Genomic DNA, 21,981 nt, shown 5'->3' with positions numbered 1-21,981 from the left:
AAGGCTGCCTGGACTTCTCCAGACCTTATCTGGTGGTCTAGTGTTGATGCGGGGCAGGAGCGATCTTTCTACACTCATGCCCCGTACAGAGCCGTCATAAAAAATGACTGTTGTGAGTTCCTGTGGTCTCATGAGACTACAACGGGAACTCGGGAGCCATTTTTGATGATGGTTCTGCATGGGGCAGGAGTGTAGGAAGATTGCTCCTGCCCCGCGTCACCACTAGACCACCAGGTAGTGTTTGGGGAGGTCCGGGACACAGGAGGGAGGCGGGGGTGGGTCAGAGTCAGCACCATGCAGGGAGACAGCCCCTGAGCCATGAAAAAATATTTGCAGGCTGGCTAGCTAGGTGTCCCCGAGGGGCTGATCCCACAAGCAGTTGACTTCTACCGTGTGAGTCTGCGTCTTCTCCAAGGCTGAGGTCCCACTAAGTAGGAACTTCTGGGAACTGTGCCTCCAGAAATACTGAGAAAAAATACACGAAAATAATGAAACCACAGAGCAGATCAAACACACTTCTGAGCAACTTGCTTTCAGGAAACAAATAGAGGGGGCAGGAGCAGCTACCTGGGAAGGAGGTCGGAATGAAAGCAGCTGGAATTGGAGAAGGGATTTCTGTCTCAATCAAGCAAAGATAGTTCCACTGTTGTCTCTTTGGGCTGCCTTTTATTCAGGTTCCAAAAACCTGAAACCCCTGACAGTGATGAAGTGAGGGTGAGTGGCGCCTGGGGTGGTAGTGCCCCTACCCTGCCCTCTTCTCCATTCCATCGCCCTCCTGCTGTGTGCACGTTCCCCTTCCTTTCCCCCGTACCTCTTTAATTTCCCCGGCGCGAGCAGCATCATGAACTTGCTGTCTGCTCTCCCTGTGATGTCACTTCCTAGGTGCGGGACCCGGAAGTGATATCAGAGAGAGCCAACACTGACATGGGCCGCAAGTTCATGATATTGCTCATGCTAGGAAAATTAGAGGTACAGGGGAACACGGGTGAGGGTGGAGAAGAGGACAGGAGCTGGTGCCCCCAAAAAGATGGTTCCAGGGGCGGATTACCACCCCCTTTACTACACCACTGACTCTTGATCCCTCACCCTCTCACACGATTCTTCAGGGGAGGGATGCAGCCTTCTTCCGCTAAGCCTCCCAGACAGTTGTGGGGGGTCAAAGGAGCCTGCGCTCATCTGACTCCACAGGGGTGAGCACCACTCCCAGGGGCCCTAGCCCCAAGCTCCCTAGTGTTAACGCAGGCTGGCCAGGTAAGTGCTCTTTTAAAAGTTTGGCCCTCCTGGCTACAGACCCATCTGACTCTTCTCCCAGGCAGAGCTGTCCCAGGACTAGTAGGAACTTCTTAGCACAGGATAGCCTTTAGAAAATATCGGATTAAATCCTGAAAATCAACAAATGTAATGAAGAGCAGATGAAAATACATCTCAGTTCGCTTGCAGAAGTTGTCTGAGGCAAGAGGGTGCTGCCCAGAGAGACGAAGGGGCAGAGAGAATAAAATGATCAAGTTGATTAAAATTTGATATACTGCTTCTACAAGCAACTCACATTAGTTAAAGTGCTTAACCCATCAGTAAGGAATTGTATGCTGTTTGCACAGGAAGAGATGGATGATGGGGGGATATGATTGAGGTTTCCAAAATGAGTGGTAAACAGGTAAGAGTGAATTGATTTTTCACTTTCAAAAAGTGTAAAAATCAGGACACACAATTAAATTACATGGAAATACTTATAAAACAAACAGGAGGAAATATTTTATTTGACTGAAAAAATAGTTAAGCTCTGGACATGGTTGCTGTGGTTAGTAAAGTTGGGTTTAAGAAAAGTTTGGAGAAAATTCCCAGAGGAAAAGTTCACAGTTTGGTATTTTGAGACAGACATGGGGAAGTGACATTGAATGTTGCTACTATTTGGATTTCTTCCAGGTACTGGATACTGTTAGAAACTAGGCTGGATGTTTCTGTGCTTCTGACTTTGCAAATAGATGTCCTTTTCAAAAATGACCCTCCACATTGCTAAATTTGCATAGTTGAAAGCAGAGTATAAAAGGAGTCAATACTTGCCTGTGGTGGTGAACTATTTACAAGCCGCTTCCAGCTGTGGACTGAGCTAGCCTCAGCTATTCAACACTGGATATGTGTGGAACTGCTCCAAACTTCTCTCCCCCTTTGCTCTTACTGGAGAACTCCATTCATCAGGCAATTACTTCCGATCCATACCCTTCTCCTCCACTGCCTACTCCAGATTTAGGCCTAGATTCTAAAAACTTAACACTGTCGCTGTTTTCCGATGGTTTAGCCTGCACGCCTTTTAGCGGCAGATTATCAAAATGGATTATCTCTGTCTTTAGCGAGGTTTCTAGCAGTATCCGACAATGACATGCAAATGGGTTCTTCAACATTAAAATAAGCACTCTGGTGGTTTCTTAAAAATCGCAGAGGCATCGTCTTTTGCCGACAAAAAACAGTGACTGGTCCGGGGGTGCTGCTTCAGTGCCAGCACTGTGAAAAGTGCATTTTGTGGCATGTGTTTTGACTGTGGCTAATGGGGGGGGGGGGGGGGGGGGAAAAGCATACATATATTTTAGGGGAGTAGTTAAAGCACACTTCTGGAGTGTGTAAATGATACCTGTGTCTATGTTTCTGGCTGTGGTTCATGATTAAATTTTACATTAAAAATAAAGATTTACCTGAACTATAGTACTTGTGGGGAGAGAAAGGCATGTTTTATGCATGCTTGTTAAAAGCCAACGTTGCTTCTCCCCCCCTCCCCCTTCCTTTTGTCCAATAGCTATGCCATGCCTATGATTGACACAGGCCCCTGAAAAGTGTTTGTAACTCACATGTTTTCTATACTGGATGATGCTTTACGGTGGTTTAGAAGCTTGTGAGCCGCCTGTGTTTTGTGCTACAATAGGGATGGTGGTTCATAGCCACAGCTTTTGCTACCAAAAGCTACAGCCATGTATGTTGTGCGGATATGACGTAAGCATATTTTATGTTTAAATAGGACATGTGCTGATTGCCCATTCACGCCTCTTGTATAATATGTGCATGCTATCACCAGCGACTCGACACATGTAAATTTAGCAAATCTTTGCTGCTATCTGCTGACCTCATTTGCAGGCGTGATTATTTTGAGAATGACACTTTTTTGAATTTGCTGGCAGATCGTTGCTTTTTAACACGCCTTTTTGAGAATCTTGGCCTTAAGTCTTTTATAGCCCTCTGTTCTGTATGCACAGACCAAACTGCTTGAGTCTTTACGTCAGGCACATCGTTAGCAATATTCAAATCCAAGCTAAAAGCCCACTTTTTTGATATTGCTTTCAAACATTTAAATCCTACTCATCAAATTACCTTTGTGCATCCTATCATTTTCCTGTCTGTCCAAATTAGATTGTAAGCTTTTCTGAGCAGGGACCATCTCGTTGCATGTATAGCTGCTGTGTACTCGTTTCAGCGCTACAGAAATGATAAATAGTAGTAGTTTGACCCAGTCTAGCTGTTCTTCTGACTTTAGTCGGCACTTACTCCCCCGGAAGTTAAACATTAAGCTACAGCGCTCCAATTGGTCGCGCCCCGCCTCCGCGGAAACAGGAAGTTACTTCAAGCAGAGGCGGGCCGCCACTGAGAAGACTCGCAGCTCTATGGTAATTGTCATGTGCGGCACGCGCGAGCTGGCGCTCGGTCACGTGGCCGTCACAGTGGCGGCGAAGCCGAGCCTCGCGCCCGCCTCTAACCGTTAGGTTCGGTTGGGCTGAGAGCGAGCGCTCGCCGCGCCTGCGTTGTTCCGTTTCGGGCTGGCTGCAGGTAGGATGGCCGACCACGAGTGCAAAGGAGGAAAAGGATGCCACGGATTTTTGTCGGGGGAGTGAGAGGGACAGTAGGTGACAATGGTTCCTAATAGGGGCAGTGGGATCTGTAGGGCTTTCGTGTTGCTGTCCTGGGTAAAATGATGGGACGGGCGGTCGGTCACCTCATATGGCTTTTTGGGAGGAGGAAGTAGATGGGACTCCGAGAAAGTTATAGAGAACCTGCTTGGATTAAATGCCCAGTATCTCAGCATGTCCCTCTGCTTTTTGCTTTGGAAAAATCTAAGCACACTTAAATGTTCCCATCTGTTAATTGTTTTGGTGTTATTTCATTTTGCAGTTTTTCATCTGATAATTTGCACCTATTTATGTACTTTTTAAAAGTTTTTCCCCCCCCCCCCAGAAAGCGTGGGACAGGCATGTGGGATCATCTTTTAGGGAGAGGAGGAGATGGTGGATGCTGTGGATGGGCAGACTGGATGGGCCATTTGGCCTTTTAGCTCCTATCATGTTTCTACCAGGGGTGTTTGATAATTTAGCTACCTCAGTAAGAAAGAGATCTCAACAAAATTTTATTTTTCAATATAGTCCCCTGGTAGCTCCATACGCGTCATCTACTTTTCCTGCAATGGCTTTAACCCCTTTGAAAATAATTATTTGTTTTGACCTTCAAACCAGGCGTCGCAGCTTCCTTAACATCATCACTTAAAAACCATTGCCCACTCGGAGATTTCTTCAAAACTCAGAACAGGAAATAATCCAAGGGAGCCAGGCCAGGACTGTAGGGTGGATGGTTCAGCTGCTGAAACCCACATTCTTCGGTTGCAGCCTGTGATTGTTGTGATGTGCACTGGCGCATTGTCGTGAAGAAGCAAGCACGCCTGCTGTGAGTTTTCCTTGTCTTTTCTCCTTGATTAACGCAAAGCAATCACTGTGTTGGCGTAACTCTTCCCGTTTATGGTTGTCTTGTGTGGCATGAACTCCAGAAGCAAAAGTCCATCATCCCAGAAGACAGTTGCCATGGCTTTCCCTGCAGATTTTTCTGCCTTAAATTTTTTGGGTGGGGGATGACTCCCTTGTGCTTCCACTGCATTGACTCCATTTTGGACTCAGAATCTCTTTGACAGACATATGTCTCATCTCCAGTCACCAAATGATTAAAAAAATTCACTTGGTCTTCACGGAGCATCTCCAAGTTCTACTGACAGTACTGGGTCCTTGTGGCCTTCTAACATGGCATCGGCATTCTTGGAACCCATCTTGCACTAAAATGCCTAACTTTTCATGAATTATTTTCCAAACTGTACCTGCTGAGATGCCCATTTCTTCAGTTGTTTGAGAAACTAATTTGTCTGTCTGATGAAATTAAATCCTCAGCTTTCTTGCACATTTCTGTGGAAGTTGCTTCCACAGGCCATCCAGTGTGAGGGTTATCTTCAATGGAGACACTACCCCACTTAAACTGTTTGCTACTAAATTTTAGTTTGTAGGATGATGGGGCAGACTCGCCATAAACTGCATTCATGGATCTCCTTTGGCTTTTACCCTTTTATTGTGAGAAATTTTATCATTGAACGGTGCTCCAAATCTAGCAGGTTTTTTTTTGTTGTTGATTTGCACGAGGACTCTCCTGACATCCTGCCTCCTGGAATGTTACTCGCACTTAGCCACAACTCTATATGAATAACCTTAAGACATGTCACAACGTGCACAGACTTGTTTCAGCACACTTGCTACAGTAGATTCTCTGTTAACAGGAACTCAAGCAACCAGGAAAAAGCCCCAAAGAAATACTGTAATACTTTAAATAAAAATGAAAATCAAAAAAATTTCTGGCATAAATTTAAGTGTGACCTTGGCACACCACACCTGAATACGCCCATACTTTGCCTACCATATGTCCAGTAGTTTATCTGGGAGTTTATGGTATGGCATAGTATGGGGAATAATATTAGTTAGGCCTGTTTTTAATAGTAACTCTCAAGCAACCAGAAATAACATTTATCCAGCATCTATCAATCCCCATGGGTGCCAGTGAACTGAGAGTCTACTGTACTTGCATACTTTGGTAGATAAATTATTGAACGCCCCTTATACGTGTGTCTGTTTTCATAGCAATAATCTAGTTCAAGTACTTGTACAAAAAAGAAACTGCCAGTAATCCCTAGGAATACACAACACTATCTTGATTAAAACATCTACTGACTTAAAACACAGTTCCATCCTAAACCTTCTCTTTTCAATCTGCCACCCATTAGTATATGTAGAAGTCCAGTATTTGAGGGCGGCCCAGGGGTATACTGGGAGGGCTAAGCATTTTGTCTCTGCCCTTCCTTCTTACCTTTGCTGGCAGGATTGGGGGGCGTGCAGGATTGGGGGGCGTGCTTCTCTTCACTTTGTTTCCTGGATGTGCGTAGAATTTGTCTACACTATCTGCAGGTTACTAACGACTTTCGACGTTCAGATCACCTCTTTGTGCTATTCGCGGGATGCAACAAAGGTATGGCAGCGTCCAAAGCTTCCATTGCTAGATGGGTCAAAGAGACCATTACTTCCGCTTACTTGATGGCAGGGAAGCGGTTGCTGGAAGAACTTCATGCTCATTCAACCAGAACGATAGCTCCTTCCTCAACTCTGAGTCCAGAGGATTTTCTTTGGAGGAGATTTGTCATGTGGCTACTTGGTCTTCTAAGAATACCTTTTCTAAACATTACTAGTTGGATGTGGCAGCGTGAGTGAAGACTGATTTTGGTGCTTCGGTCATCGCAGAGGTGGCGTTTGCTTCCCATTCAGATTGAGGGATTGCTTTGCTACATCCCACTAGTCTCTGGATTCGTCTGCTGTGTCTAAAGGAAAGAAAATTAACATAATTTTTCCTTCATAGGATATCTGCAGGGTGGTGATGGTGTTGCTCCATTCTTTTGTGAAGCACTGTAGACTGAATGTGCTAGCCAGAGCTTGTTTGAACTTTGGCAGAGCTGTTATTCAGGAGGCCTTGGTTTCCTCTACCCAGTGACATCCTAGTAGCTTTGGATGGTATAGCAATGATGCTAAAGAATGTTAATTTCCTTTTCTTTAATTTGGCTATATTATCCTGAGACTCCCGCTGTTGTCAGGGCTCATGGGGATCTGCCTTTCTCTCCAGTGGTGGTTGCAAAAAGAAAACCCCAACCCTATATAAAATCTATAAAGAAATAAAAAAAATAGATTTTATAGCTGCAATAGTTAAGGGCATGGATGTGATTTCTGGGATATTTGCTGTTGGCAAAGGCATACTAGAGCTTTCCGTTGAGCACAGCCCCTTTTTATTGATGATTTTCTCTGGGAAATATCCGTTTTTCTACCTCCATCATCTTCAGGTAAGTGGGGATTACAACCCAATATTTCAGGATCATACAGCTAGGCTATAGGAAAGCAAATTTACAGTATTATCTTTAGACATAACCATGTAGTGGCTAGGTTACTGTGAAATGTGGATATCTTCCCCCCCCTGCTTTGTTAATAACAGCATTTTCTAGTATGACAAACACTATTCCTGAACCTGTGAGTAGTCGATCCCTTCTCGCAAGAATTCTTGTAGCGAGCCTTTGCATTCTTTTGCTCCACCTCCATCCCTCTGGGCTGTCCTCCAATGTAACCCTTTCCCCCATGCCTTCCGAAAGCAGGAGTGGCAGCGCTGCCTCTTGCTGGCTGTCCGCTGCCGCTCCTGCTTTAGGGGGCGAGGGTCAGTTGGGAAGTGCTGCATAGGCCTTTGCAGCATCCTCCGGCTTCCCCCCTGGCCTCTCTGTATTACCTTTAGCTAATAAGGCAACCTGTTTTTGATCAAGTGACCAGTGCCGGATCCAGCATTTAAATCCCCCTTTTTTGTGCTATTTTCACTTTCATTTTCATAGCGCTCAGCTGAGCATGCTGGATCAGCTCTGCTCAAGGTAAGGACGCCTTCCCTGTATTATCTACCGATCTCCCAGCTTTTATTTCTTGGCTTGGTTACCTTACTTTTTTCTTTTCAGCGTTATAGCTCATTAAACAAGTGTTTTTCAACCGAGGTATTTATATTTTCTGTGATGTCCCAGTGTATAGTTTTAACTTTTCTGGTTTACTTAGGCTTCTTTATCCGTTCCGGTACTGGCACCTTTTTCTAATCAGTCTAACTCATTGTCCTGTCTGGTTTGTTTTCCCGATGGTCAAGTTTTTTTTTAATGTTTTTGTTTTTGGCTCCGTTCCCACTATGGCACCATCTTTCATTATACTCATTGCTGTGACTGTGGTTGTGCCGGACACCCTTTCTATACTAGTACTGCCCGATTCACCGATTCACTTTGGTGAATTGATTCATTTCCTGAAAAAATCAGACTCACCGATTCAGTGAGTACTGAGTCTCCTGCAGGTCTCCTAAAGCAACAGGAGCAGCGATGAACAGGCTGTTCATGGCTTGCCTGCTGGGACCTTCCCTCTGCCGTGTCTCTGATGAAATCACTGATGATGCGGCAGAGGGAAGCCCTAGCAGGCAGGCTGTAAGCAGCCTGTTTACCACTGGTGTTGCTTTAGAAAGCCCAAATGTTGAGGTCTCACGGGGTAGAGGGGGGTGTCGATTGGCAAGTGCTACACAGGGGATGGGAGGGAGAGATGGAATTCTCTTTTCCCGTGCAGAATCTCACCGTACCGGCCATGTTGCGGTATTGGCAGCAGCAGTTCCCACATGCTGCCTTCCACAAACCCGGAAGTCTCTCCGTGGCAGAGGGGAGACTTCCGGGTTAACGGCAGGCAGCATTTGAGTCACTACTGATACCGTGACCTGAAGAAGCAAACTTTGGGGTACAGGAGAGGAAGGAAAGTTGATGGCACAGGGGGAGGGAAGGGGTGAAAAGAACTTTGGGAAGGAAAGCTGGTGGCACAAGGGGAGGGTGAAAGGAAGGAAAGATGGTGGCATAGGGGGAGGAGAGAAAGACCTGCATGGTGAGGGGAGAAGATGAAATTGTACATAATGGAGGGAAAGAAGAGAGAGATGGTGCATGGAGGGGGGATAGAGAGATTTGACATAAGGCACAAAGAAGGGTGTGAGAGAGAGGTGTTAGACATGGGAGAGAGAGATAACACAGGAGGTGGAAGGGGTGAATGAGGACGATTTTGGATCCAGGAGCAGAATGGAGAGAAGCCTGGAAATAGGAGTGAGGGAAGAGAGTGGGAAAAATGCTATGGAACCATGGAGGAGAATGCAGAAGAGAAGAGATGGAAGATGTCAGGCTATGAGGGTGGAGAGGAGATGCTGGGCTATAAGGGTGGAGGAAGGAAGATGTTGAGAATGGTAGAACCCTGAGGGGGAGGAGAGGGTGTCAAGGAAATGGATAGATATAACAGGGTAGAAATATGGAAATGGAGGTACATTGAAGATGAAAGGGAATGAAGGGCTGACGAAGGAATGAGATGGGATAGAAGATGGAAATTTGATAGGTAGCTGAAAAGTGAAAAAGAGGAGAAGGGTAAGAAAGAAGCAGAAAAGAGCTAAAAAGGAATGATCAATATGTCTTGAGGCAGATGTGGTGAGGGAATAGACAGGAGAGAGTAGAAAAGACAAATGGATAGTGACAACAGGAAAGTAGAAAAAAGAAACTGGAACCATCATGATGGAAAAATAGACAGCAAAGGTAGAAGAAAAACATTTCATTTTAACTGTTTTAAATGGAATATGGATAATTAGCAAACAATGTTGTTTAAAGTTTGATAAATAACTTGCAGAATTTTTCAGAATTTACTAATTTTATTTGGAGGGCAGGGAGAAATGGTGTATTAGGAGAGAGAAAGAAATGTTGCACATGATAATGGAGGGGAGAAAGGGAGAGATGCAGCATGGAGGAAAATAGAGAGGTTTTTGCCCAGGACACAAGGCAGGGAGATTGAAAGAGATGGTAGACAGTGGTAAAGAAACAGAAATGTTGGATATGGCAGTGGAAGGGAAGGTACAGAGACAAAAGATGAATGGTGAGCACGAGGAATGAAAACGTCAAATGGGCAGGAGACCCTGGTGAGCGAGTTAACAGAAGACAAACAGAAACCAGAGCCTGGGACCAACATGATTTGAATAATACGTAAGATGACCAGACAACAAAAGGTAGAAAAAATAATTTTCTATTTTGTGATTACAGTATGTCAGGTTTGAAATGTGTATCCTGCCAGAGCTGGTGTTGGTGAGCATGAGCTAGGACCTAACAGAGAGAAAAAGTCTTTTTTGTTTTGTTTACACCATAGCACCAGCGTGGGGTTGGAGAGGGCAAAGGGGATGGGATGAGTAAAGAGGCTATAAAAATAAACTTGCCAGGCCGTTAAAAAAAAAATGCCCGATTTGGCAGGAAAAGTGAATCGAATTGAAAAATCAGTTCAATAGGCCAAATCAAATCAAAAAAGTTTTCCTTGAATCGGACAGCACTATTCCATACCTCTGCTTTCACTGGGAGGCACTGCGGCATTCACAGATGTGACGAACTTGGCGAATCTCTAGGATCTGAATTGGTGCGGAGCTCCATTTTTTGGGGAGGATCCCACTGTGCGCAGATTATTCAAGCATGTGCATCTTGCTGATTTGATCTCGGAATCTCTTAAGGAATTGAAACTGCAGCCTGAGCAGCTGGCCACTATAGGGTGTTCCCTCATGAGTGACCAAAGGCCAACTGGGAGACTCCTGAGGGTCCCTTGAAATGTGCTCATGCCATGGCATGGCTATATCCCATGGCAGATACCTTTAACAAGTGCTTTGCTTTGCGGAGAGTAGTCCTGAAGGATGTTCAGGACAGATGTATTAATTTTGTTCTTAAGCGACTTTTTGATTCTGCTGTTTCTTGGGTTGCGCCATGATCCTGACATTGTGGTGCTTCATGACTTGGATTTTCTTATCTCCGGAGTGGATTATATGGCGGCTGGCTTGTATGATATCTTGAAAGTTTTTACCAAGCTTGCCGCCTATTCCATTTTTGCGCACTGAATGCTCTGGATCCAGCAGTGGATTGGCAATTCCTCTTCTAAGGCGACCTTGAGCCGGTTGCCCTTTAAAGGACAGCTGCTGTTCAGCCAGGGTCTGGATGACCTTATGGCCATTGTACAGGATCCCAGGCCTAAGTCGCTGCCAGTGAATAGATCTCGCTCTTCCAGGGGTTCAGGGCATTCTAATTTTCGTCCCTTCAGGTGCTCTTGCCTATACTTGGGCTCGTCCACGGGATATCTACTATAATGGTCCTCTTCATATGCCAGATTGCGCTTCAGTGGGTCCTGCGGTCAGCAAGCCACGTGGAGTTCACCAGTGGTTCCAGCAAACAAACAATTCTGATGCCAGGCTGGTGTATCATCTTACACCCTCATGGATAGGGGGATGAATGTCAGCCTTTCTGGCGGAATGGCAGGCAATTACCTCTGGGTCCTGGAGGTTCTCAGGGTTGGCTACAAACTGGAGTTTTTCTGTCCTCTGAGTATTTCCTCATTTCTCCTGCGGGCTGCCCTGAGAAGGTGCTTCGGGTGCAGGCCACAGTCCGCAGGCTTCTGGATATTATTTTTATTTAAAAAATTTCTATACAGACTATAACCTAAACGGTTTACAAAATCTTGCATACATAAATTTTAAGACAATATAAAAACCAAATGAACATAACTAATTGCAGCGATAGAACCTGTTCATTCCAAAGAAAGGATCTGATGACTAGAAACCAATTCTTGACCACAGGGTGGTCAATGCGGCACTGAAAGTTCCCTGCTTCCGCATAGAGATGGTGCGCTCAATGATAGCATCAGTTACATCGAGGGAGTTTCTAGCCTTCCTAGATCTGACGGAGGCGTATCGCCACATTACCATTTTCCCGGACCACCAGAAATATCTGTGGTTTCACGTCCTGGGGCAACACTTCCAGTTTGCGGTGATGCCCTTTGGATTGACGATGGTGGTGTTGGCAGCCCATCTTTGCACCCTTGGAGTCTGGGTTCATCTGTATCTGGATGACTGGTTGATCAGAGCTCACTTGTTGTCTGAAGGTGTCAGGCTGTTCAACAGGTGACGCAGTTGCTGCAGTGCCTGGGCTGGGTGATCAACTTCAGGAAGAGTTACCTTGAGCCAATGCAGGATCTGGAATACCTGTGAGTTCGGTTTCACCCAGGACAGAACAAAGTGTTCCTGCCTGTGTCCCGTCAGGAGAAGCTTTGATGGGTTATCATGGCCCTTCTGGCCATTCCGGTCCTGATGGCAGTACCTGCAGGTTCTGGGGACCATGGTGGCAACGATTAATGTGGTAAATGTGGTACCTTGGGCCAGAGCCCGTCTGTGTCCACTGCAGGATGCTCTGCTTTTGCGCTGGAATCCCCAGACAGACCCATTACATACAACCCTGCCCTAGACGACTGTGGCACTGAACAGTCTTGCATGGAGGTTGTAACACCTTTCACTTTCTAGGGGCCTTCCCCTTCGGATCTTGGATTAGGCGATTCTGTCTACCGATGTGAGTTTAAAAGGCTGGAGAGCAGTATGCAAAGTCTTTTAAAGCTTCCTCTTATCGGAGGCGTTTTTCAACTAAACCTTCTGCTCCAATTAGACCGCAACAGAAGAAACAAAAGCAGTAGCGCACTTCCAAATCTCAACCAGCAACTCCCTCAAAGTCCAGTCTTTTTGACAGGCTTCTAGAGAGTATAGTCACTGTTCCCTTGTCTCAGTCTCTCCCACAGCCAATAGGAGGTCATCTTCAACTTTATTTTTACTGTTGGGAATTGATCACCTCAGATCTCTGGGTTGTAAAAGTCATTCGAGAAGGATACTCTCCATTTCCTCACTATTCCTCCAGATCAGGAGTCTCAAAGTCCCTCCTTGAGGGACGCAATCCAGTCGGGTTTTCAGGATTTCCCTAATGAATATGCATGAGATCTATGTGCATGCACTGCTTTCAATGCATATTCATTGGGGAAATCCTGAAAACCCAATTGGATTGCGGCCCTCAAGGAGGGACTTTGAGATCCCTGCTCCAGATCATTCTCAGAGAATCTTTTTCAAACCCTCAACAGATATCTCTCCTTCTTTGAGACATCGATTCTCTTCTTCTCAATGCCACCAAAGATGTACCCTCAACACAAGAATTGAGGGTTTTATTCCTGATTTTTTTTGTCCCAAAGAAGATGGGAGGTCTTTGACTGATTTTAGATCTCAGGGGCCTCAATAAATTTCTATTCAAGGAAAAGTTTTGGATGTTGTCTCTAGCAACTTTGTATCCTCTTTTGGATTGCAACGATTGGCTATGCTCTCTGGACCTCAGAGGCCTACACTCACATTCCTATCCATCCAGTTTACAGGAAGTTTCTCAGGTTTCAGGTGGCACATCACCATTATCAATGCAAAGTACTTCCTTTTGGCCTAGCATCCTCTCCCGTGGTTTTCACAAAGTGCCTGGTGCAGCAGCCTTGCGCTTTCAAAGTCTTCAAGTTTTTCCCTACTTGGATGATTGGCTCATCAAGGTTTTTTCAGGGCGTCCTTTTAGCGACCCATCGAACCATACGCTTCCTTCAACCCTTGGGATTTGAGATCAACTTTCCCAAGTTACAACTTCAACCCTCTAATGCTCCGGTTCAAAGTAGCTCAATTTGACACTATTCAACTCAGGGCATTTCTTCCCAAGTAGTGTCAAGGTGCTTTGATTCAGCTCTGTCAGCAAATTTCCCATCTTCCATCCATCTCAGCCAGACGCATGACTCAGCCAAACTCCTGGGACACATGCCCTCCTAAGTCCATGTAATTCCATTTGTGAGGCTTTACCTTCGGATGCCTCGGTAGTCTCTAGCCTCTAGCCTCTCAGTGGTCTCAAGCACTTGATCCTCTTTCTTAGCACATTACAGTCATATCATCTCTTCGATGATTGCTTCCAGAAGATTTATTGTTCCACCCTCCTCCGCATCAGAAGGTTCTCACCACGGACTCATCCACTTATACTTGGGGAGCTCATCTAGACGGACCTTGCACTCAAGTTCACTGGTCTTCCCGGGACCAACGTCATCATACCAATCTACTAGAATTCGGAGCGATTTTTTCAGTGCTCTCAAGACTTTTCAGCATTTAGTCTCCGGTCATGTCCTTCTAGTCTGCACGGACAATCAGGTGGCCATATATTATCTAAACAAACAAGGAGGATCGGGTTCTCTCCTTTATCAGGAGGCCCAGAAGATATGGCAGTGGGCGATTGCTTGAAACATCTTTCGCAATGTAATATATATTCAAGGGAAGAAGAATTAATTAGCAGACAAACTCAGCAGAGTTCTTCGACCACATGAAAGAATGAGCAACTCTCCAGTTCTTCAGAGTTTTTCTCAGTAGGGAACTCCTCACATTGACCTGTTTGTATCTCCTCTGAATCACAAGTTACCCCAGTTCTGCTCCAGGCAGTACACTCCTCATCTGGATGCAGACGCTTTTCTACTGGATTGGACACACCAGTTCCTATACATGTTTCCTCCTATTCCTCTCGTTCACAAGACACTTATCAAACTGAAACGGGAATCGGCCACCATGATTCTTATAGCTTCTCGATGGCCCAGACAACCCTGGTTCTCCCTTCTACTTCAGCTCAGTATCAAGGAATCAGTCACTCTTCCAATTTTCCCTTCTCTTCTCACGCAGAGTCGAGGAACTCTTCTGCATCCCAATCTTCAAACTTTACACCTGCCAGTTGGTACCTCTTGGGCTGACTTCAACTGATCTTCATTTTTCTCAGCATGTCCGCCTCATCTTGGAAGCTTCCAGAAAACCGTCCATACAGCATTATTACCAGCTAAAATGGACACGTTTTTCTTCCTGGTGTATTCTGCATCAACAGGACCTGAAATTCATCTCTGTTTCCTAGATATTGGACTTTTTACTTCATTTGTCTGACTCTGGTCTCATATTTACTTCCATCAGAGCCCATCTCAGTGCTTTTCATCAACTAGTGGATGGAAAACCTCTCTCTTCTCATCCTCTAATTTCCAAATTCATGAGGGGTCTTTTCAATGTCAAACCATCTCTCAAGCCACCTCCTGTGGTTTGGGATCTTAATGTAGTTCTCACTAGATTGATGAAGCCTTTTGAACCAATGGCTACGACTCATCTCAAATACCTAACTTGGAAAGTAGTTTTTCTCATTTCTCTGATTTCTGCTCAAAGAGTAAGTGAAAGCGTTAGTGGCGGATCTACCTTTCACAGTGTTTCATCATGCCAAGGATGTTTCTTTGCACTCATCCGAAGTTCCTACTAAAGGTCGTCACTGATTTTCATCTCAATCAGTCAATTGTTCTTCCAGTATTCTTCCCTAAGCCTCATTCTCATCCTGGTGAAGCTTCTCTTCATACTCTGGACTGCAAACGAGCATTGGCTTGCTATTTGCAGAAGACTAAACCACATATAAATTCTCAACTTTTTATCTTCTATGATCTTAACAAGTTGGGACATCCTGTTTCCAAAAGAACGATATCCAATTGGTTGGCTGCTTACATCTCGTTCTGTTAAGCTCAGGCCGGGCTACATCTGGGCAGTCGGGTCACAGCCCATAAAGTTCGAGCTACGGCAGCTCCGTAGCTTTCCTCCGCTCTACTTCTATTGATGAGATATGTAAAACTGCTACTTGGTCCTCGGTTCATACCTTCACATCACATCACATTACTGTCTGGAATCTTATTCTAGATGGGATGGTCACTTCGGTCAAGCAGTATTGCAAAATTTATTTTCCTAATGGCCAACTGTCCCTCTATCCCATTCTAGTAAGCTAGGGAGTCCCATATGCTGCCTGCTTATCCTGGGATAAAGCATAGTTACTTACTGTAACAGGTGTTATCCAGTGATAGCAGGTAGATATTCTCGCAACCCACCCACATCCCCTGGTTAGCTGGCTTATTGAACTGAGGAGCTGCGCGCCTATGTAGGGCAGGAAGGCACTTGCGCATGCACGGCGTGGTCAGTCGGGAACTTTCTAAAGTTCTTAAAGTGGTAATACACTTTTAAAACTATCTGTACCGGGGCTCTATGGATGATGCCACCTATGTGAGAATATCTGCCTGCTGTCCCTGGATAACACCTGTTAAGGTAAGTAACTGCTTTCTGACCAGCCTTTGGAAGAGTGCTATCAGAATGGGTTTAGCACTTATTTTGGGAGGGTCCCTGGTTCAGGCGCCCCCTTCTGACAGTGCAGGCTGTCTCTCCCTATAGCACTGAAAAATGCTTGAGTACCTGAATAAATTCATGTAAACCGTTCTGAGCTCCCTTGGGAGAATGGTATAGAAAATTGAATAAATAAATTTTGTCGTTAAGGTTTTTAATGTTTCATAACATGTTATCTCGTTTCTCATTGTTGCTGTTTGGCATTTGTTGATATGAGCAGAATTGATTTACTTGTCAGGGAGTTCTCCCCATTCCTCTCTCTCATTGTTATCCTTTACAGATGTTCCTGGCTGCTTTTTGTCTGACTGAGGTACTGAGGCACTGGCACAGTGATGAAGTATGAGGGGGAGGGGTTTAAGTCTCTGGAATTTTAGGCTTCCTACAAAGTTCTGGCGGGTAGAGGGAAATAACCCACTGGTACTAGAATAAAATGTGGATTTACAAGAGACAAGATTAGCAAAAACAAGAACCTAATCTTTCGTTCATAAAATATATTCAATCTTGAAAGAGTTTTTTTGTGCCCACAGATCGCTTGATTGCATTACAGTAACCATGAAGTTATAACGTACTAGTGGTTTTCTTCAATTATTCTAATCACAGCACGATGAATCCTTCAGTGTTCAAGAGATTATATGTAAACATGAAGCAAAAAAAGCACTTATCTTGTGATGGATGTATATAAATCTCAGCCTCGACACAGGCCATGTTTTGCAAACTGCTGCTTCAGGAAGCTGAGCAGTAAATTAAACGTAAAGAATCCATTTTATATTTCATCTCGCAATTGCAAAAGCAGCAGCTTGCAAAATACGGTCTGTCGAGGCCGATATTTATATACATCCATCACAAGATAAGTGCTTTTTTTTACTTCACGTTTATATAAAAAGTTTTAAGCTTTGAAGGATTCATTGTGCTGTGATTAGACCATTTGAAGAAAACCACTAGTTCATTGTAACTTCATGTTTATTCTTATGCAATCAAACTGATCTATGAGTGCAAAAAAATTCTTTCAAGATTGAGTACATTTTATGAACTATTGTTTTGATCCATATATTCTGTGTGTTATTGTGGATTTGGATAAAGATTATCTAACCTTATGTATTACAAATTGTTAAGTTTTGTTTTATCCGTTACATGATAATGATATGAGTAGAATGGACATGTTTTGGTGGAGAACTCTTTCCTAGTTCTGTTTCCTCTCCAGGGCTGACCATCTGCTTTGGTATGAACTGGTGAATTGGAGGACAGTCCAAAGGGATGGGAGACGGAGCAAAAGAATACTAATGAGGCTCTCTACAAAAATTCTCATGAGAAGAGATTGACTAATCACAGGTTCAGGAATAGCGTTTGTCTACTAGAAAGATTATTGAGGTAAGAACCTAATCTTCCCATTGCATTTCAAATCCTACAGCTTGAACTGTGCATGCTGCTATCCTTACATATGTCTTACTGCCATAGGTCCATCTGCATGTTGCATCTCTTCTGCTGATTATCCCAAGCTGACTTCTATTTACTATGAAGAAAGACAGTGCTAACAGTTTTCGTTTCTCACCCAAAAAATCGGACAGCGTCCTCCTGGATGAATGCAAACGAGAGATTGAACAGTTGAAAGGAGATTTAGAAAGTGAAAAGCTCAGACATCATGATATCCAAAGGAGATTTACTCTTGAAGTAAAGGAGCTTAAAGAAACAACAGAAAAAGAAAAACACAAACTTGTGAATAATCTACGGTCTAAGTATGAATTGCAAAAATCCCGTGACTTAAAACAATTAAAGGACCTACTTATACGAGAGCGAGAAGTTGAGATTCGCCAGCTTTTGCGTTGGAAAGATGCAGAGTTACGGGAGTTACAAAGCGTTCTGGAAAAAGACAGGGAAGTTGTAGTTCGCCAGGCAAGAGAGCTCCAGAAACAATTAACTGATGAGCTATTAAACAAGGGTTATGCAGGAAAACCTGGTGTTTTGAGGAGAATGAGTGAGCCTGTGAGGTCTGTAGAGTGCCACTGCAAGCTACAAGAGGTGCTGTCAAAATTGCGATGGGAGTTTGATGGTGAACAAGCTGCTCAAATTCGACATTTGAAAGTGGAGCTAGAGTTGGAAAGGAGTTTATTTTTAAAATACATTTTGGAAGATTCAAAATGTGACTTTACTGCTTTGCTAAAACAAAGTAACACAAAATCTTTAAGATCTGGTTTAAGAAATGTGAAGCTTGAACATAGTTCTTTGGACATCATAACAGTCAGGCCTCACTCTCTTGAGAGTATGACATCCAGACCTAGGTCCACTGAACATGTAACATCTAGACCCCGATCTCTTGACAGTATATTTGCTATATCAGAGTGCCCAGATAATGTCTTGATAGATGCAACTGTTACACCAGAATGTCCAGACCGATGCCCTCAGACAGAGTCTTCTGGGAACTTAACAGAAATTGATTCTCCTGTGAATGATACTTGTAATGAAGAATCTGATCAACACCTTGATTCTGAGTTTCAGCTCTTTGAAACAGATGTAGATAATTGGAATTTCCAGTCTTCCAAAAGTGTTCATTTGTTAGGGAAAGACTTTAAGGCAGTGGAACAGACCGTTTCTTCACAGGTATAGTGTGAGATGTTTACTTATTGCTTATGGAATACTTGAGCTGCATTAATGTAAGATGTACATAGGAAAAAAAATCTGAAAAAAATCACTGAGATGAACTTAACACTTCAGTCTCTTCAGGTGAGATGAACTTACACTTCAGTCTCTTCATTTGTAGCTCAAAATGCTTACTAGATCACAATAGCTCACACTTTCTGCAGTAACACTTAAGTGATTTTTTTCTAGGTTGTTTTTGGGTTTTTTTTTTTTTTTTTTCTTTTTTCTTGTGTGGGTGGGGGGATGGCAGCTTTTTCCTTTATTGGAATCAGATTTAATTATTTTAGTCTCCCACCCAATAAGTTGCAGCCATCACAGCATCGGTTCTGATTCAGGGATGACAATCTGGCGATATTCAAACATGGTGAATGTCAAACATTAAGTCTGGCTATTGCTTATCTGTTTAGTGGTTGCAAGAACTTCACCTTCACAGAATCATGGCCTGAAAATACACTATAAATATTCTGTATGCTGTTTGCTTTCTCTGCAGGGGTCAATTCTAATCCCTATTTGTATAACTTCTAATTATCCTTAGACATGCAGGCAGCATATTCTCACATGTGGGTGATGTCATTCATGGAGTCCAGTATGGACAGTGATAAAAGTATATTGCCACTTTAAGAATTTTAGAAAGTTTGCAACTGCCTGCACTGCGCATGCACGAGTGCCTTCCTGCCCTGATGCCAGCTCACATAGTCATCAGTTTTTCATTTTCCAATGAGTGAAGAAGACTTACCGTATTTTTCGCTCTATAAGACGCAATTTTTTCCCCAAAAAAAGTGGGTGGAATTAAGGGTGCGTCTTATAGAGCAAAAACTAACTCCCCTCCCCTGCCTTAATTTCGCCGCTTCCAGACCTCGAGGACTTGGCTGATTCCATTGCCTCATCCAAGTCTCCATATTCTTTTGATGATCATTTCTCCAGAGAGGCTTCGCCTCCGACCCAGGCTGCCTCGAGGTCATCAAGTCCCTCTCGCTTCTACAAGCAAGTCTGCTTGCGAGGCTGTCCACATGCGGGCTCTGTGGATAACATCACCCACATGTGAGAATAGCTGCCTGTTGTCCCTGGATAACAACTGTTACGATAAGTAACTGTGCTTTCCGGAAGCTTGGACAAGGAGCAATACTGAAGATACAGGGAGCGTGCCAACCAGTAGGACCACCTATTAATCAGTTCTCTATCTCCACCTGCTGGTAGATGTGTGCTATCCCACTAGTCTCTAGATTCATCTGCTGCATCTAAAGGAAAGAAAATTAACAGGTAAGAACATAATTTTTCCATCTGTCCCATTCCCATAGTTAATTAAAATATTTTCTTTGAATTGATTGCTTATTCCTCCTAAGAGCTGCACTAGCCTTGATAATGTGGACTAGCATATGATTTTAGGATATAAATTTCCTGGGGGGGGGGTTCCTTTACTTTGATTTTGATCTGAATCAATATATATGTAAATTTGTTATAGTTGTAACAAATGGCTAAACAATTTTTTTAAGTCTTGAATATTCCCGAGATTCATATCTCAAAAGCCTTCTGCACCCATCTTCTTTGCCAAGTCCAGTGTTTTAAATAATTTCTTTGACTGGTTTTGTGGTAATGATAGTGAATTTATTTACATATTCAGGCCAAAAATTTTTACAGTACAAATTCACTACCTCTGGCTTGACAGCTTTCATTGCTCTTTTAATAACATTGGTGGCATCGGTGATAGTTAAGTCCTTCCACGTTCTCATGATGATCTCCTTGTTGAGATCTTCTTCCATTGCCTGGGCAGACCTCTCCATTGAATACTGTGTATAGTGTACCTTGAATGGCTTTAGTACCCCTTGGTCAAGAGGCTAGATGAGAGATGTTGTGTTGGGGGTCATGTAGACAACCTCAACATCCTTGATGTTGAACTTGTGTGGTTCTAGATGTCCAGGGGTATTGTCCAATACCAGCAGAACCTTGAATTATTTTCCTTTACTGGCAAAGTATTTTCTTACTTCAGGCACAAAACACTAATGAAACCACTTAAGGAACAGTATTCTTGTTGTGCATCCAGTAAACAGGCAGCTGTAACTTATTTTTTCCCTTCAAAACTTGGGGTTAGTGGCTTTATAAATCAGTGTAGGCTTTATGGCCTACTATGTTTGTAGAAAGCTGCATGGTTAGTCTTACCCTTGCAGCCTTGAAACTTGGTGCTCACTTAGCCTCTATGCTAATGAAAGTTCTCTGTGGTATTCTCCTTCAAAATAGAGCTGTTTTCATTAGCATTGAATTCCTGCTCAGGTTCATTTCCCTTCTCTTCTGTAATTTCCTTAAAGGTGGCAAGGAACTCTTTAGCTGCCTCTTGGTTGCCAGATGGCAGATGCCAGACTTTTACATGGTCCACCGACAATAGTACGCAGGACAATTCCGCTTCGTCAAATGCGCTCACCGACAAGTGCGCACATGAAGGAAGCTGGATTTTTAGGCGCAATTGTAAGTGTAGTTGGGGGGGGGGGGGGTTGTGGCAATCTTCAAATTGAGAGCGCATCGACTTCCTCCTGAAGGAGAACTCGATTGTAGTGGGGAGGGGAGTCCCCCCACACCAATCAGAGCGGAAGAGCAGAAAAGGGAAGGCTTTGGGAGGAGAGTGCGAATTGTAAATGTAGTGGGGGGTTCCCCCCAACCCCCCCCTCAGAGCATAAATAGGAAGGCATAGGGGCAGCGTGCATTTGTCCTGCATGCAAATGTCAGGGCGGAATTGTCAGTGTGCCAATGTCCTGCGCTCATTTGACGGGTCACCCTTTTACATTACGTAGGCCATACCTGTGCTGGAATTTATCAAACTACCCTTTACTGGCCTGAAAGTCCATAGATTGCAGCAATTCCTCTTCCCTTTTCTTCAGGTTATCATACAAAGATTTTGCCTTTCCTCTTATCAACATAAAGTCTACAGGAATTTTCTTCATATAGCAATCCTGCACCCACATGAATGTTGCAGTTTCCATACGAGAGAGAATGCTATCTCACACAACATGTAATGTCTTTGCACCCACTGTAACAGCTTCACAGATTGGCTTTTTCTTCTTCTTTATGTGCCTAACAGTAGATTCATTAATTTCATAGTGCTGAGAAACTGCAGAGGCTGATTTCACTCTGCGAAGCAAGTCCCATAATTCAACATTTTTGGGTAGCACTAGGAACCTTATGCTTTGTAGCCGTACTGTGAATATGGAGAGAGACCTGACCTGTTCCTGAAGGAGAAGCAATACCAGATATGGTGAAATTGAATTTTGTAAAAAAAAGTTTGCTAAAGAAATTCACGGTATGGGCTGCCCTTTAGAAAGCCTCTCACTTTTGTCTTCAAACAAAGCAGCGTTACAAAAAAAAACAGAATTGGGTAATGTCTGAACTATAGGGACCAGG

The 21,981-nt window shown here is 43.9% G+C and overlaps 1 protein-coding gene across 9 annotated transcripts in view; it reads left to right on the top strand.

Annotated features, from left to right (window-relative positions):
- Positions 1 to 3,649: 3,649 nt before the first annotated feature.
- The window catches only part of TSPOAP1 (TSPO associated protein 1), a 225,595-nt gene continuing 207,263 nt past the window's right edge, over positions 3,650 to 21,981 (top strand). For 8 of the 9 annotated variants that reach the window (XM_033922925.1, XM_033922922.1, XM_033922920.1 and 5 more), the window contains exons 1-2: positions 3,650 to 3,810; positions 17,413 to 18,552. In XM_033922925.1, coding sequence (XP_033778816.1) covers positions 17,470 to 18,552 — 1,083 coding nt within the window. In that variant the 5' untranslated portion in view covers positions 3,650 to 3,810; positions 17,413 to 17,469. Of the gene's footprint in view, positions 3,811 to 17,176; positions 17,326 to 17,412; positions 18,553 to 21,981 lie in introns of those variants that run through there. The other variant, XM_033922918.1, reaches the window with a different exon arrangement.

This window comes from Geotrypetes seraphini, chromosome 15, assembly GCF_902459505.1.
Source record: "Geotrypetes seraphini chromosome 15, aGeoSer1.1, whole genome shotgun sequence".
NCBI classification, from domain to species: domain Eukaryota; kingdom Metazoa; phylum Chordata; class Amphibia; order Gymnophiona; family Dermophiidae; genus Geotrypetes; species Geotrypetes seraphini.
Note: the sequence above shows the minus strand (reverse complement) of the source record. Positions and strands in the feature narration are given on the sequence as shown.